This window comes from Topomyia yanbarensis, chromosome 3 (assembly GCF_030247195.1).
Source record: "Topomyia yanbarensis strain Yona2022 chromosome 3, ASM3024719v1, whole genome shotgun sequence".
Taxonomy (NCBI): Eukaryota; Metazoa; Arthropoda; class Insecta; order Diptera; family Culicidae; genus Topomyia; species Topomyia yanbarensis.
The window spans coordinates 135,758,030-135,775,750 of record NC_080672.1 but is presented as its reverse complement, the minus strand read 5'-3'; the positions used below and the strand labels follow the sequence as shown (position 1 = coordinate 135,775,750).

Sequence of the window (17,721 nt, the reverse complement as noted above, 5' to 3'; positions counted from 1 at the left end):
GTAACATGCTCGCAGACGTATCTTCCGACGGTACTCCGGCTGGCATCACATTTTTGAACTACATCCCACCCAATCCGAGAATCGCGAGTTTCCATTTATTGACTCAAACACCTTTGGGACCATCCATAAATGACGTAGCATTATATTGGGGAGGGAGGAGTTTTGTATTTTGTGATGATGTGTGACGACAGGAGGGTAGGGGGTCATGTCATGCTACGTAGCTTTTTTAAAGGGAAATAGGGGTTGACCTGATGTCACGACAGCCTTACTCGTTGCATCTAACATTGCTTTCTATTTTTTTTTAAATTTTTCCTGGGACAAGGGGGGGGGAGGGTTTACCGTCAAGCTACGTAATTACCAGAGCGGTTTCAGAGTTTTGCGACGAAATGCTACGATGGGGGAGGGAGGTGTTAAAAATCACTCAAAAAATACTACGTCATTTCAGTTTAGCTGCTGGTCCAAACGTCCTTAAGGTCATTCGCCTCTTTTCGAGTTAGACAAATTTCTTCTTGGAAAAATCTCTAACCTTATGTGCGGGGTTGGGAATCGAGGTGAGTTGTGTACAAGGCAATCAGTCTTCCCATGAACATCGACAAGTTTGCACCCGTGTACAAAATTTCGTGCACGCGTTCAACGTCAAACATGCTTTGCCTTTGTGTACAGATTTGCATCGAACACCGAACCCAAGCGAACGATGTACAAACTTATGTTTAAACACTGTGTACGTACAACGTGTGCTATCACAAGAAAGGCATGCACAAAACAGAATGCGTCAACGCTAGTGATGATGTGTGAGAGAAAGAGAAAAGTAGTGTCAAGATCCTGTGTGTACGAACACCGCGTACGTACATGGGGTTCGGATGTGCAGACGAACACGTGTTTTGGTACGCATTAGCACGTTCGAGTTTGCACACGAAATGTGGGTATAAGATGAGCACAGAACTAGAGCGAACATGGTGTTCGATGTTCATTTGGTAAGACTGAAAGGAATCTATTTACCAACTACGCTATACCCGTGCAACATTTGATAGCCAGTGCAACATTTGAGAGTATTCCCCACGCTAAAAAGACAATTTTTAAAAATGTTCACGGTATCAGCAGGTCATCCACGTAAGTGTGCAGCAGGGTGACAATTAAATGATCACTTTTGAAATCCCCCAGCGTCACTCCAAATCATGAAAAAATAACACTATCAAAATTTGGGCGAAATCGATAACCCTAACGCCAAAGAGATTAAAGTTTGTGTTGAATTTTTGGCCAAAATGTATGGGGCAACTCGCAGTTCATCAAATCGTTGCAAACATCCGAATACAGACCTAGGTATGAGTTAAGCTTTTGAATATATGGCGAACAAGTTTGTCGAAGACTGCAAGACAATCCAACCAACCATTAAAGAGTTATTAATGTTTGAAGTTGGATACTGCTGCTTAACATTCACAAAAGGCGTACTCCGCTTATATCATGTATGTGAAAATATACATTTTTGAAACAACGAGAGATAAGAAGCTATGTTGTTCCACAAAGTTGTAGTGGCATAAACGTAGTGGCAAGCTTTAACTTGAAAATTTTAGGATTCCCCCTCATGTTATTGAGCATAGCAATTGAAAGGAAATTCTCCTATCTGTACAACGGTAATAGATAGGGCATTTATATGATCCACGATATTGCGATGCACTAAAATAACATTTCTAGGGTTGCCACCCCTTCGAGTTTGACCCGGAGACTCCGGTTTTCGGGAGCGATCTCTGGGTTTGGTGGGAAGAAGCATAATTTTATTTTTTTTTAAATAATTGATTCTTTACAAAATATTTAAAACGTCTAAGTTAACTATTACTCTAGTTCAAATTTATTTTGCCCGACTAACCCTTCGTTTCAAGGTGGCGAAGATGAGTTCACCAAATATTGCTGATTTCTTTCACAAAGTAATGAAAATGAAAAACGTATCAAATTTACTTCAAATTAAAGAAAGTAATATTTCGCTATATGCTACAATTGAAATATCCCATTACGTCACTCAAAATGGTATAAAAAAGTTATTATGTTGCAATTTTACCAAATCACGGTGCTTATCACCAGCTGTCCCAACGTATGGCAGATTTTCATATAAACTTTTGAATAGGGCTAATAAGATTTGTAAACAGACTTTTGTTTTGCTGATTTCTCTTAATTTGTTATAATTTCAACATAGAAGACATTTGAAATTGATTCTACCAAGGGTAAAGATCTTGATTCATGTGTATCTTTCATGAAATTCAACTCGACAGCGGAATAGTGAGCGAAATAAGCTTGTTTACAAAAATCTTATTAGCCCTTTTGATATTGTTCTAATTTTGTTCTAATCCAACTTACTTGGTCAATATCAAACGAGTTCTTCCTGTGTTGTTGCTACTCCTGCAGCGACCCTTAATTGTTAGCTAGGGAGGTGTGTTTTGCTCCTTTGTTGCGACCTCTAGTGATGAATAACCAACATCACATAATGCTTCTCATGTGATGCAGCAGCGCTGCCTCCTTTGCTCTCCTTTTCCTGTTAGCTATGGAGGAGAGCAATGCTCGTTCGACTTATCCTCCACAGCGAGAGTAGCTGGTGCTTTTGTATTCTTGGCACTTAGTCGGGGAAGTGAAATACTACACCAGATTAAACCGACAAAACCGTTCTCAAACGTGCAAAATTTACAGCTTTACTATAACGTAGTAATAAAAAGCGATTAAAGTACTCTAAAATCCCGAGCAATCGCTTTGATTCCAATTTCCGTCTAGTTCCACTCAAAATCCACCACCACCCAGGGCAGTGGAAATCTCCGGGTCAAAGCCTCTCCAGAGGTGGCACCCCTAAACATTTCTCATTTGGAAAATACAAAATTTGGCCGTGTGGTGGCGCCAGAGAGTGAAGCTAAGGAAATATGCCTATATGTACAATGATAAAAGATAGCGCAATCTAATGTTCTAGAAAGTTGTGAAGTATTTAAAAGGCTTTTATGTCACGTTATAATAATTGGATTTAGGCCACATGGTGTGTATGAAGCTAAACAAATCGCTTGCAATTTTTTTTACGCCAATGAGTAGCATTCCTGTATGATTTCAAGAGAAAATATTGCGTTTTTATCCCTAAACATCAAAATCAGATATGGATTTCTTTAGAAAATACGAGGTGTACAGAACATTTCCGGTAATCTCTCCGGATTGGCCACTTGCGCCCCTATTTCTCCATTATTCATTAGATAGTGCAACTATTGCTCTAAATATAACCCTTTTACATTGAAAATCGATTCACTGTATCAGAAGAGATAACCAAAAAATATGCACCAAAGTCGTCCCAGTGTGTTAAGGGTTAATTGGACAGTCATAGTTCACTTTTACTCATGCACAACCATTCGAAAACGAAAATTCGTTTTATCGCACCTTTTTGGAAATTGGTATAGAAAATAATGACCCGCTGAAAGATAAGTTATTTTCCAAAACTAGGAGTGGTTAATGTCCGGGACATAACCGCGTTGTTGACGTAGGACTATTCGTTGGCAGATCATATTTTCAAATTCTGCTTGTATCTCTTTAAAATGGCTAAATTTACACATTAGGTTTAATTCATCAGGCTCAGTAAAATTTTTCTGAGGATTTGAATAGGATCCCGTTCGGTAATCAATTCAGTAAATTTTTTCTCATGAAACTCCTCCTGGTACACATGATGATTTATGGTCAGACCGCTCGGCTTGAACCACGTCTTTGAAATCCCTCTGTCCGATATGGCGATGTAAAGCCGAACTCAAATTTATGTTTCAACTTATATTTTATTTCGGCAGGTGTGGCCGACTTGTCACTAGAATAGTAGCTGTCATTTCCTGGAGTGTGGGTCTTCGAGAGCGGAAAGTAACTTTAATCGTCAAGCACGAACGACGTTCCGCGGTAGTTCTTCGTCATCCACCGGCACTGCGATTTCAAGATCGCTATCTGCTCGTACGTTTACTCGGGGGACCGAGTCCTCTTCCGCCAGATGATGTCCTCAATCTTGAGGGTTCGGTGAATCAAAGTATGCGAGCAGTGATATTTTCGGCCAGCGTCACACAAACTCGTTGCATTCTTGTTGTCGAACAACTTTTTCAACGTTTCCTTCTACCGGCCTTCCGCTCCACGCTCAGGGATGCTAGGATCCGGTAAACTGTACTCACGGGCACGTTTTCGTCTCGAAAGTGGTCCACCATAAACTTTTTTCAACGATGACCATGCGTTTCGTAAATCCGTACAACACGCTCGCGGAGTGCTTGCTGTTTCGACGCCATCTTCGATTGAACTGACAGCACGCGAACGAAAAGAAACATGCCATCCATTTCTAGAGAGTCCACTATGGGTCACAAGGGCGGTTTTTCGGTACAAGAATCAGTAACTTCCAAACCGTTCATTTTGGAGAAATTATTTTTCAGAGAATATTTTTGGAAATTAAATTAGCTTTCTTTTAAAGCAAAATGTAACTAGGGTAGTCCTCTCGAACATTCTTTTCGAAAAATTATTTTTCGAACTAAATGGTATAGGAAGGTACTTGAAAGTGGGAGCACTGCCGAACCGCTCGGACGTGTCTTTCTGTTCGTTTGATATTTTCCAAAGTTTCCCTATAGTATATAGTATATAATGTGTTTTATGGATAATCGAAGTCAATCTTTCACATAGTCATTTCTTCTGTACAGTTAAGTGTTAATAGGTGTGAATATCGTGAGAATAGATAGATTATACGTAGTGATTTTTTCTTCACATTCTGATAACTTTGCAATGCACGTGCGTGAATCTAGCCGCCAAAAATACACCCGCTCGTTCCACGTTGCGCCATCTATAAATGACTAGTTGATGCAACGATTTTACCGATGATGGAAGAGAATTCTTGCCCCACAATTAATTAAGATCAGGTAAAATTGTTTTTTATGTTATTTTTTCAATGAAGCAATGAAGTAATTTTAGTACATTCCATTGCGCACATTTCTGCTGAAGAATGTAAATCGATATCATTTTTCATTATCCAGTTACGGTTATTTTTTAAAATAAAAATGATAGTTTTCAATGACTTATAACTCAGAAGGTTGCAAAAAGTACCAGCTAAATTTTTACTTCTTCAAAAGTGCATCAAAAATTCTATAAAATATCTCAAAATCAACTTTTCCTTTTTTGTCCTTCAATGCCAAATATAAACAACAATACCACGAGCACGGCTAACAGAAACGAGGCTTGCTACTCCGCGAATTGACAGTTTTTGGTGACGTCAGAGAAATCGTTGAGATAAACAAACTTTCGAGAAATAGTTGCTAATTAACAATATTTAAGCTCTTGCGGTGGAAAAAAAATGTGTAATGGATTCTTGATGCTATAATTACACTAGACACAGTAGATGATCAGTGAATCTATGTGATTATTGGCGAAAAGTGGGAATTTGGCAGCAGCCATGGAAAACATATCTAACCGTAATTTCCTTTTCCCAGCAAAGGTTTTGAACATCGGGATAGCTTCCTTGTGATCTACCAGGTGTCAATCATCCGTTAGCAGCAAAGAATAGATGAATTTTATCTAATTATTTCCGCCGACGTTTTCTATGACGTCCGCTCGTCAAATGTTTACACTCTAACGAGATAGCCTTGAATATGTAAGCCGTGACCACGAGTTGTGATAGTTTATTTGATATCAATCCCATTGATGAATCGAATCGCAGTAGCCGACGACTGCTTTGATGAACGCGTGTAGTGCTTTGTGTTATTAGTGTCGTTAAAATGGATAAAAGAAAATTGTTCGATCTCCGGAAAGTGACCAAAGGTGAAAATAAAAATAAAGTAAAAGTTGTGTTTGAGGAAATAATGAGATCATTTGATGTGGGAGAAAATAGAAAAAAGATTTTTGCTCAGAATGCAAAAGCTGTAGCAATTGAAACATGTAAATGTTTCGATATATTTTGGAAAAACAGTCATCGAATTGAGACGAAAAAACTCGAAATATTTCGAGAAGCCGTTAACAGTTCCTACAAATCTTTGGGAAAATAAAAACGATGCAGATAACGATAGCGGCGACAATGCTTATAATAATATGAGGATGACGATGATAATAAAATATATAATTATTAGTAGTAATAGTAAAATAAATGGGTGGGTAATGTCAGAGACATAACCGGAGTGAAGTAGAATACACTATAGGCTGTTAATGCGAATGCTACAATTTTGACTATCTTCTGATAGGTTATATTAAAACCAGCTATTTAGTTATTTCTAACGGAAATACCGAAATATCGGTACACGTACATCGAAACCTAAAATATTTCAACATATTTATCCTCATATGGTAACCCTGAAAAGAGCATTAAATGAGAGTGAATCAATTCATTTGGCAACAGTAGAGAATCGTATATACTTGTACCGTTATTTCGCTATTTCCATTAGAAATACCGAAATAATTTATTTTTATAAAACCTTTCAGAAATTAGTAAAAATTGTAGCATTCGGATTAACAACTTAAAATGTATGCTACTTCATTTCAGATGGGTAGGTAATGTCGTTGACATTACCTACCCATCTTTCTAATCTAAAACAGAACAATTGTTTTGAAAACCTAGTAATTGCATAACCTAAGACGATTTAAAGCTAAACTCTTGTGAAATCTCGACAACAAACAAAATTACATGTTAGTCCAACGAGCTTTTTGTTCCGTTGTTGTTGTGAATTATTAAAATTTTGAACATTTTTTGAAGCGTTATGATTGCGATTACAGGGGGAAATGTTGGTTGAATGATATTTATTAGATTCTCCCAATTAATGTTCTATAGCTAAACTATCATCATATTTCCTTAGGAGGCGCGTTTACCCCATGTTTTCATAAATAATAATATGCTCGAACCTTAACCAAGCAGATATCTTAGAGTGGAGTTTTCACAATAATGGAGCTTTTCACTTGTGTAGCCGCGATATTCGAAAACAAAATGAGTAAAATGCACATTGCGTCATTTAGCCGCACGTAATATAAGCCGGGCTTAATGTGGATACAATTAATCTGTTTTATGGGAAATGTGTTTATAGCATGATGATACGTAAAACTTTTTCTCCGTTTGCTCCGAGGACCGAGTATTTTAAGTTTCTCCTGGTAGTCTAAAAATGCTCTATAAACTCGTAAATAAACTTTCCGAAGTAACTCGTATCAAATCATCAACAAAAAATCATAATATCACAATCCACTAAGCCAACACCATCCCCTTTACACAACGAAACAACCAGTACGCACTACGGCTTGCCAGAGGAAACACACAGATAAATTCACCACGGTGCACTCTGGAACGCGCGCCATGGTGAATTTATCTGTACACGCACCTAACGCCACATATTATTTAAAGAACAAGAGAGCGCGGTTCTCGCACTAAACCACCCCATCGCCAATCCATTTATTCAGCTCTGAAAAAAGAGCTTTCTGCTTTTTCAGTGGTTTGTCATCATTGTATCTTCCGTGTATGCTTGAAACTGACACGTCATTGCATGATTAGAATGAAATGCTATCAGCGTCTGGCGGCAGTCATGGTATCTATTACTTACCATCAAAGAATGTGAGCTGACATGAAACGCAGCAGCTGCTACGCTTACAACGTCAGAACACAAACTAATGAATTTTTCTTGTGTTCCCTTTTTATACGTGTCGCAGTTCATTCGACGAAAAAGAGGCAGTCCCAGTAACGCTTGCTTTTTGAGCGAATTGTACCGACCAATCATGGATCAGATAATTACTACTTTCATAAAATCCATTATTTCGCTATTTTTAGTAATGGTACATACTACCGAATTGGATACAAAATTGTTGTACATATTTCCAATCAAATAGCGTAATAATCTTAGTTTTCCAACGGCAGATATTCACGTTTAAAAAATCGGGTAAAATTCCGCCAGAAAATATTGAAACGGGACCCCTATATTGAAACGTTAGAAGTATTCTACTTCAAAAGCATTAATCCATATTCATATCAAATTTTCAAAGTAATGTCATCAAATTTAAATTAGACTACAATGGGAAAATGGATTCAAGGCAAAAAGTTGAAAATATGGATTTTGTTTACCTTTTTATCTCCTTACAGTCTTTTAGTCATTTTCAGGTCATGCAAGAAGCACCAACAAACTTTTATAAATGACAGACATGGAAATTTTTTTTGGGCTCACCATTCATATTGTTTAATATTAGAGGTTATACACATGCGGGAAACAAACAGTTTGACGCAAAATTCGATAAAAAGAATTTTGGTCTGTGGTTGCCATTTTCGGAGCCTTGACCATATGAAGATCGGACTGTATACTTGTGTAGTAAAAGCATATCGAACCACTCCCCTCCTCTCGAGCAAATACCGTGCAAGACTTTGGTCATCACTGCTCGAATTATCTGCAGTGGGCAAAACCAAGGTGCTTAGAGTTCTCGACATGGAGACGCGTGTTTTCGCATTGACACATAGCTTCGTACTGATTAAGAATGATGCTTTGCAATTATGATGCTGCACGAAAAAATTAATTTTGGAACAATATTCGTACAAATCAAGGTCTGGTCCTATAAACTATAGTCATTATATGTTTGAGTACCAACCAGGAGGAGCTTTCTTCGAATCAAATGGATCGTAGCACTAGCCCTGCAATTGTCCTGTACGCTCTGAATCGACTACAAAATCTGTCCAAACAGTAGGTCAAGTTCTACAATAGATTGTAGTACTGCGGCTTTGCTTTTTTGCTTAGTCGATAACCAGTCTTTGCGAAAAAATAGCTTTCCAAGTTTATTAACTTTTCATTAAGTTGATTACTTGAGAGGAACGTAGAAGCAAACATCCTGTAAGATATGATTTTTATCTGATTGAAGCCAACACGCCAGTCGTGATTTGAATTGGTTTAGTCCGGAAAATATTAGTCATTTAGCTTTACAACGTCAAGAAAAGTTGATCATCAAATTTCCTGAACGTACACCTTGAATTATCAGTGTGGGCAAAGTAAACTTCGAACGATGATAGACCCACACCCAAAGCTCGCCGACAGCTATTTGTTCAAGGCATTTGCTAACTTTTGCAAACGGGGAACCATAATGAAAGCAATTTAGTAGAGAACGAAAAACGATGTTTCATATAGGTAGCCTCAAAAAAATTACACACTCCCAATTCTCTAGCGTTATCGCTATCATCCACGAAAGCACACAATGAATCATTTGATGTCCTACAGACGTTCTTTTTTTCGGCATCAACCGAAATTTGTTTACCCGTCCAATTTAGCGCCAATTTACACGATGCCAGCCCGCTGCTGCCATTCGCTCTGCTGATGCGTTAATCTTGTAAACATTCTACCCCGGTCCCGGGTCGTCACCCAATCTACCAGTAAGCCGACGCGCCGGCTGGACTCGAATCGGTACACTATCGGACGTGTAATTGTACATACATATATTTATCATTCTTCGCCCGGGGCGGCCGTCGTCAGTTGGAATTATGTTCTAAGCCCTGCCGGTCGAATCGACGGCGCGTCGCGTTCTAGTTCCTCCGAGTTCAGTCTTGGCGCGGCCAGACACAGTCAGCAGTCAGTCAATCAATGGCCGTTCTAGCGTCGTCATCACGTATGCCGCATTGTGCCTTTTAGTAGTTCTGGTTCCGCTGAAGCCATGCTCAGTTCTATGCTGCCCCACTGTCATCACTGGCAGAGCATGAGTTCAAGGGATTGTTGTGATGTGTGTAAATACTAAATAGTTATTGATTTAAAGGCGGCCTCCAAATAGCGGAGCCGGAGGTGGGTAGTGTGGGTCTGTGTACGATTTTTGGAGTGACGTGATTTTTTCCCGCCTCCTGCGTTCATTCAATGGACTAGACAGACTTTCGCCCGTTAACGAGACTTGGTGGTACTCGTGGTGGCTAGAGTAGGAAGTAGATATATGCAAGCAATTGTGATCGAGGAATGAAGCTACTGGCTGGCATCGTACAGATGATCCGTCGAAGACCCCGAAGGACAGCCGTGCTGACAGGTTGGTTAATTCGGTCGATGGGTGGGTATAATTATGCCTTTGCCAAGGTGGTGAGCGAGTAAACAGTATGAATATTTAATATTATGACATAGCCGGAGCCGGATTGTGGAAAATGGTTTGATAGCATTGTCGAGTGCTGCTACCACTGCTGGAGGAGGAGCGATGTCAGTTGAATTATATCCTACTAGTTATCAGTGAAAATGTTTCAATTAAAATGGATTGTGGAAACCTGTAGTTCAGTATGTAATTGATGAAATGTATCGGTTAGTTTAAAATATGTCCAACACACTGCTAAAAGTTTTAAAACAAACATAACATATATTAAACATTCTCTTGCTTTCCATCGTTAATATCTCGGCACTAGCTTGATTGTTACCTAGCGGCGCTCGTGCTCAACATCATGACAACGTCTGATGACATACACAACCATCGATTCGAAATGATAGTTCGCCTGAACGCATTTTTTATCTTTAAACGCAACGCTGTGAATCGGGTTCATGCATACTAGTGAAACTCATGTAAGAGATGGAGATATACAGAATGTTAGATCTATTTATTTGTGATTCTAGCACCCAACCTAAAAATCAGTATTTGTTTTCGATACATGTGTTAACACGTGTAGATTGTTTGCACGAACTAAGTCTACTTGCATTTGCGTGGAGATTAATTGCCTGTCGGGGAAGACCTCTTGGGGGATTTGTTTGGATTTGGATATCCAGCTGGTATTTTTGGAGAAACGCAAATAAAAAACTTATTGAGTGCTATGAAAACCTTAGATTTGTTCCAGTACCCGGAGAAACTTGAAGAACGTGGAAGCAGGTTGGGTTTCTGCATGCTTTACATTCTGTTCTTCTTCTTTTTCTTCTCATAGCAAAACGGAAAAAACGGGAGCATTTTTTATGCTGAAACTGGTAACAACAATCGAATATTGGTACAAACCTTTTCTTGTTCCTGTATATGTAAATTGTTCCCAAAATCGTGAATAAAGTGCCATGAATTCTGGAACAATCACGTTTTTACGTTACGAAAACAGGACCACGAACAAAAATCATGGCTTTTATAATTATGTTCAATTTCCCTTCAGTAACACCCGCATAACGCTTTCATTAGTGGAAATATTTGTTTTTGTTTTGTGAACTTCAGTCATGGTTTCCGCCATGTTATTTCGAATTCAATTCTCAGTACGCGAACTAGTTCGCAATATTATGAACATTATTCATAAAACCAAAGGTTGACTCATGATTTTTTTTAATAGATATAGGAACATTTGTTCACAAAATCAAAATATTCTGGCTTCTCTTTTCGTGAACTATTTCACAAAATTCGGAATTTTAATCATGAATCCATTCAATTCTTGTGAACTAATTCATGATCCCTGATATATTAGTCACGATCCAATACCCGTGCTCGTGAAATGGTTCAGAAAATCATCAAATATTATTCTTGTGTTCGTGAACTGGTTCATGATTCCAAATATATTAGCCGCGATCCAATATCCACGCTCGTGAAATAGCTCACGAAATCATGGCTTATTATTGATGTATTCGTGAACCGGTTAATGATTCCCAATATAACAGTCACTACTAAACAATCCTTTTTGTGAAATAGTCAAATAAATCATAAAATATTAGTCATGTATTCGTGAACTGATTCATTATTCCTAACATATTAGTTACGATCCATTATCCGTGCTCGTGAACAGTTCACAAAATCATGAAATATTTTTTATGTATCCGTACTGGTTCATAATTCCTAGTACATGATTTACGATCTATCTAGTATCCATTTGCCTGCGTGTGATATTTAGAAGATATCCCTAATCATTTACAATTTCATGCAACATGGTAATGAATTTTTTACGTGAACTCGTTCACAAAATTTGGAGTATTATTCATTTTTATTCCATGTACTTTTTCATGAAATACCCAGCTGCTAGCGACCAGTAATAGGTACGAGCAGTAGATACAAAATAAACTATTACATCGTTATTCATTTCATAAGGTTCAGTGTGGTATCCGGACAGTAAACGAAAACAACACTAAGAACCCCAAATAGTGTGCGTGATATAGTCTACAGAACAAGATATCGCAACTGAGTCTTATTTTAATGATCCAGTTCATATTGTCACGTTGTTCCGAGTAAAAAAACCGTTAGTAATCAAAAAATAATAGATCACGATAAGGCGAAGAGAATTTACGAATACCATGATAAAACTGCTGATATCATGAACATTAGTTACATTACTCTTTTAAAGTAAGTTCTAAAATAAAATATGATAACATCAACATAAATTACGAAAATCGTGATTAAGAGCCTGAAATCATGAACACAAACAACACAACTAGTGACAAAAATATCTAAAATTGTAGCTAAGATCCTGAAATCATAAACATGAACTACTCTATTCATGACTAAAATTTCAGGTTAACATGAACAAAAGTTATAAAAATCGCGACTAACATCCTGGAAAAATGAACACAAATCTCACAGCTCGAGACAAAAATATTTGAAATCGTGACAAAGATCCTGAAATCACTCTACTCATGACTAAAATATCACGATAACGTGAAAAGAAATTACGAACATCGCGAATAAGATCGTGAAATCATGAACTTTAATCCCGCTAAAGTGATGAAAATTCACAAGAATCGCGAATAAGCTCTTGAAATCGTGAATAACGTTCGACTGTCGACTGTATATTTCCAAATCATGAACAAGAATCACATAAAAAACTAAACATGTCGAGGAAACAACAACAGTAACCCAACCAAACATTCTAATGTAACGCCACGTATATGTTCGCTGGTTTTTAGAAAACATTCATATTTTCACGAATACGAGGTTTATTATTTATTATTTCAGGAACTTGGTCACGGTTTTTGTAAATCGTTTAGTTCACGAAATCGTGACCTTTTGTTTATGAACGGATTTTTTTCTGTGCGGACGAAAAAGATGTATTGAAAATCGTCAACTTCAGGATTGTTACGGCGGTGGCGTAGCCAGAATTTTATTTTGAGGGTAGAGGGCTCGTTTGAGGGTGGGGGGCTCGTTTAATACGAGTTTGAAAAAATATTGAAAATTCAAAACCATAAGTAGTCTAACAGATGCAATTACAGTGCGTAAACAAGTAGAACCAACATGGAACAGTTTTCAAAACTTTATAGATTATTTTTCTGTATAATATGTCAATGAAATATATAATAAATGTTCGAAAACTAACTTTTTCAACGGTCAAGATCACATGATTTCGAAATAATCAACTCAGAAAGTTTAACAATTTTGAAGAAAATACAAAAAATAATACTGCGCATCTTTTGATATAAACAATTTAGTGATTAATTCTCCTAGAAGCAGTGGCGTAGCCAAGGGGACCCCCCTCAAAACCAAAATTGATTGAATTGAAAAAAATGTTGGGAATGGCCAGTGTAATTTAAAAAATTATTTAATATTTAAAAAATAATTATGGAAGTTTCTTATCTGATCATTACATTAAGAACTTAAAATTTTAAACACTATTGGGACTTTTCGTAAATTGTTGCAATGGGATTTTTTCATTGATCTCTTAGTGAGGATCTTATAATTTACAAATCATATCAATATCAAATAAAATACCTGCATGAAAGCATTCATATGGAAACTGATGCAAAAAGCATTTTCCGTTGGGCTCTAATAGGCCAGGATCCGTTTTTATGAGTATTTAATTTTCTTTTCTACTATCAATTATTTGAATAGCCACTAAATGGGATTGGAAATAAAGAAAATTTTTAAAAAAATCAAGTTAGTGACTATTTATGATGTACATTTGAATATTAAATTAAATGGCGTAATACAATTTCGTATACAAGGACTCGTTCTTATGTTATGCACTTTAAAAGCGTAGAAAAGTAAAATAAATGTTCGAAAACAGTTTTAGAGGTTTAGTATTTTCGAAAGAATTGTGCAACGTAAAACATTTTCTGGTAAAATATTTTTGTTGAATAATGCATTAAATCTTTAAACAAACTTAGTCTCGAAAAACTTGGTGCCTTCAGTAAACTTTTCGAAAATTTTATTACAAATAACTTGCCTGAAGACATGAATGCTACATATACTCAGCGTATCGAGATATTTTTGCTATTTGCGAAAGTGAACCTTCAAAACAATTATTCTGATCAATCTCTTCTGCAGTTAATAAACTTTTTATCAACGCAATGTGTCTCTGAAGCTTACAGTAACATTGACGAAAACTGGATTTAAGAATAATTTCGTAAATGTCGTTTTATATCTCGATATGCTACATACATAGAGCGTTCATATCTTCAACAAAGATGTTTTAAATGAAATTCTCAAAAACTTTGCTGAAGACATCAAGTCTCTTACTACTTTTTTAAGAATTGATTTTCCATGATTATTTCTAGGAGGATTTGTCACTAAAATCATTATATCTGAAGATGTATTATTTTATGTTGGAAAACTTGTTGCTAAACTTTCACTTAAATATTTTAGTTACCAATCAGTCTAAGACCGCGTTGTCCTTTACTGTATCAAGAAGTCGTCTCCAGTTCACTTGGTTCATGGCTGTTTGTCGCCTCGCATGGTACGAAGACCCCGCGATCCCGCTTAATACCCTTTTTATAGATGGGACTTTATAGATACTTACTCCATTCAATCCTCCGGTAAAATCTGTTTCTCTCAGATCTTCAAAACCACCCAGTGGAATGCTCTACCCGATCAGAAAGAAATAACAAAATGATTACAGACTGAGTTACTTTGTTATGATAACAAGTTGTGTTATCAGAGTACAAAGAAACGAAACCATAATCACGTGCTTCTTGGCTTCATGAAAGACTTCGGAATTGGCATCGATCACAGATCAGTCGAAGATGACTAAATATAAATTCTTCAAAACTACTACTCAATATTTACTACTAAATACTAAGATGGAAAATGGCCCTGACGCATGAACAATGAGTTGTATGGATTATACACGCATGCTATTATTTTTTTCCTACAGAAAGACGATTTTAAATTTTCTACTTGATTCCCGGAGTTTCTCAGAAGTTTTTGTTTGTCTTCATTTTGCTTATAAATCCATTAGAGATTCTCCCAATACTATGTATAGAGATTCCTTTATATATTGAAAAAAATAATTTGTATTGGTGAAGGTCTAGGTCTTCCAGGGCCGGTGTTACACTTGTAACACGAGTGGGTAGTAAGCATAGAATGAGGGTAATAGATTAGGGATTTGTCTCATTTTCGCAATACACACGCTTGCATTACATTTACATTAAATCACTTGCAGTGTGTTTGTGTAAATGAAGTTGTTGTACATCGATATTTTCAAATGTGTGCCCGAGATACATACGTGGCAGATTTCAAATTTATGAAAATGTCCAAAATTTCGAGTGGGTAATTACCAACTCGGTTATTTTCGAGTGGGTAATACTACCCATACTACCCACGCTATCCGCCGACCCGGTCTTCAATGGAAAAAATATATATTACAAATAATAGAAATCCATCGACCGATAGCAAAGGCCATCCAGGTTTTTTAATGCGCTATAAATTACGTCATCAGTGGCCGTAAGCCATTACCAAATCTTGGCGAGAGCAATAATATATTTCGTAAATATTTTGATCTGATTACGCAAATTCAGAATAAAAACTAATTTTTGTTTTTATGGATTTTTCCACCTTTCGAGTTCAGTTCATAGTATTTTTTTTTATTTTATTTATTTTCATTGAAAAATTCTTGAATTTTGGAAAAACTTAATTGGTCTTATAACAACTGAAGCAAGGTAACTTTATAGCAGGCGGCCGGTTAAAATTGAAATAGTTCGCATGTTGAGATCCAATCAGATTTTTTACCAAATTTTCTCAACATAATTCTAAAATTTTCCAAAAGAAAGTCCAAGTTAGAAACATTTGAAGCTCTGCGAATATAGAATCTTTTTGGTCTGGAATAAATTCTGGACAAAAGAAATGAAAATCCGAGAATTGTGATCACAATGGCCTAATCTCCATATGTGCAGCTCAGATTTCATGTAATGTTTGTCTGCTGTCAAGAAGGTACCATAGTGCCGTCGAAGCGGTGCCGGAAACTACGTCTGGACTTCATGAAGGCTTTGAAAGCTAATCCAGGACTTTCGGGCATGGATGTGGAAAGTTTTCTTCAAGTATAGGGCTATCAAGCAATCAAACTGGACCGTAAAAGAAAACATTGCGGCTAAAATCTGAACAAATTCAATGAATGCATCCAAAAAGGGTGACGAAAAGTGTGTCAAATTTGAATTTAAACAGCTTCCGGAATAGAAGCTTTATGTTGCCAAAGATCACAGAGATGTTCCCAAGAAGTACAAAATTATTGTTGCAGACAAGTTTGCCGGAAAAAGTGTTTGATCTGGCAGTAAATTTGCAGTTATGGCCGTAAGACTGTGATTTTCATAACAACCAACAATATGAACCAAGTTATACATCAACAATTGCTTGAAAAGCGTCCAGTGGTTAATTAGGTCTCACTGGGACTCTCTCAAGTTTTTTCCAGATTTGGCGAATAACCATTGTATTAAGAATGAGACGGTAGGTTGATAAAATCGGGGATGCATACCATCGGGAGTTTAAAAAAACGGGTCAAAACTGCATTCGTAAAAAAATATAAGCTTACGAATTATCTGGGATTAAAAATTAATCAATTTTTCATAAATTTCAAAAAAATCATATTACAAAAAACGTAAGGATTGAAAAATCACGAGAAATATTTTTCGAGGATGTTGAAAATGTTTAATTTTAATTTTAGGGTCTTATTAAAATGGGATGATAATAAGATACAGAAAAACTTTGGTTGCCTTTTTATATTTCTTATAAAAGAAATGTATAGAATTCGCTCAAACTTTCAAGGTTTTTTCCGAGGGCCGAGTCTTATATACCAATCGACTCAGCTCGATTATTTAGAACAATGTCTGTGTGTATGTAACGGACAAACTCTCATTCGTTTTTCTCAGCAATGGCTAAACCGATCTTATCCAAACCAATTTTAAATGAAAGACCTATCACCCAGACAGAACGCTATCGCTATATGGTTTTTGATTCGTATGTTTAGTTTCCAAGATATGAATGTTTGAAGGTGCAAAAATGGCGTTTGTCGCAGTTTTTTTTAAGTTAACTGTCGAAATTGACGACGTAACTATTATATATTTTTAGAAAGCTTATATGAATACATATATAACCCCTTTAGGAAAATTCAGTTTTCTATACACAATGCATTGATTGAAGAAATTAGATATTTTATTAACGGATCATTAGCAACAATTCGTTTGTATGCCTATTTTATGGGCCATTTTTTCCGTTTTTCTATTAAATTGGTTTAGCCTTTAAGTTTTCTTACATTGATATTGTCCTATGCTAATTTGAGCGATTCTCTGAGTCCTACCACTATCCCATGTAGTATCAATCGATATAATATAATTGAAAAAACTTCAAAATTACAATAACAAAATAAAATAACTGTTTTACAATCGAACCTCTACCATAAATCAAACTGATAATGAAAGCTTAACATAACTGAAAGTTTTCGAGCTGTTAGCCCCCCCTAATGGAAAAGGCTGCGCACGCCTATGATTCAAATTCATTGAATAAAAATTGATCATATTCAGCCGCATTCGTTTTCAATATTCAGTGAAGCAGCTTAAAACGTCAAACGAACAAACCGCCCATTCATCCATGCAGATTTTCATTCGGCTCCGATTATAACACGAAGCGTCC

General features: G+C 36.6%; 1 protein-coding gene across 4 annotated transcripts in view; it reads left to right on the top strand.

Moving 5' to 3' along the window:
- LOC131689637 (beta-glucuronidase) overlaps positions 1-17,721 on the top strand; it is a 70,333-nt gene that overhangs the window by 45,608 nt on the left and 7,004 nt on the right. Inside the window, exon 1 of one of the 4 annotated variants that reach the window (XM_058974870.1) lies at positions 9,721-9,981. The exons of the other annotated variants lie outside the window; for them this stretch is intronic. Coding sequence (XP_058830853.1) covers positions 9,915-9,981 — 67 coding nt within the window. The 5' untranslated portion in view covers positions 9,721-9,914. Of the gene's footprint in view, positions 1-9,720; positions 9,982-17,721 lie in introns of those variants that run through there. 4 annotated transcript variants of the gene reach the window in all.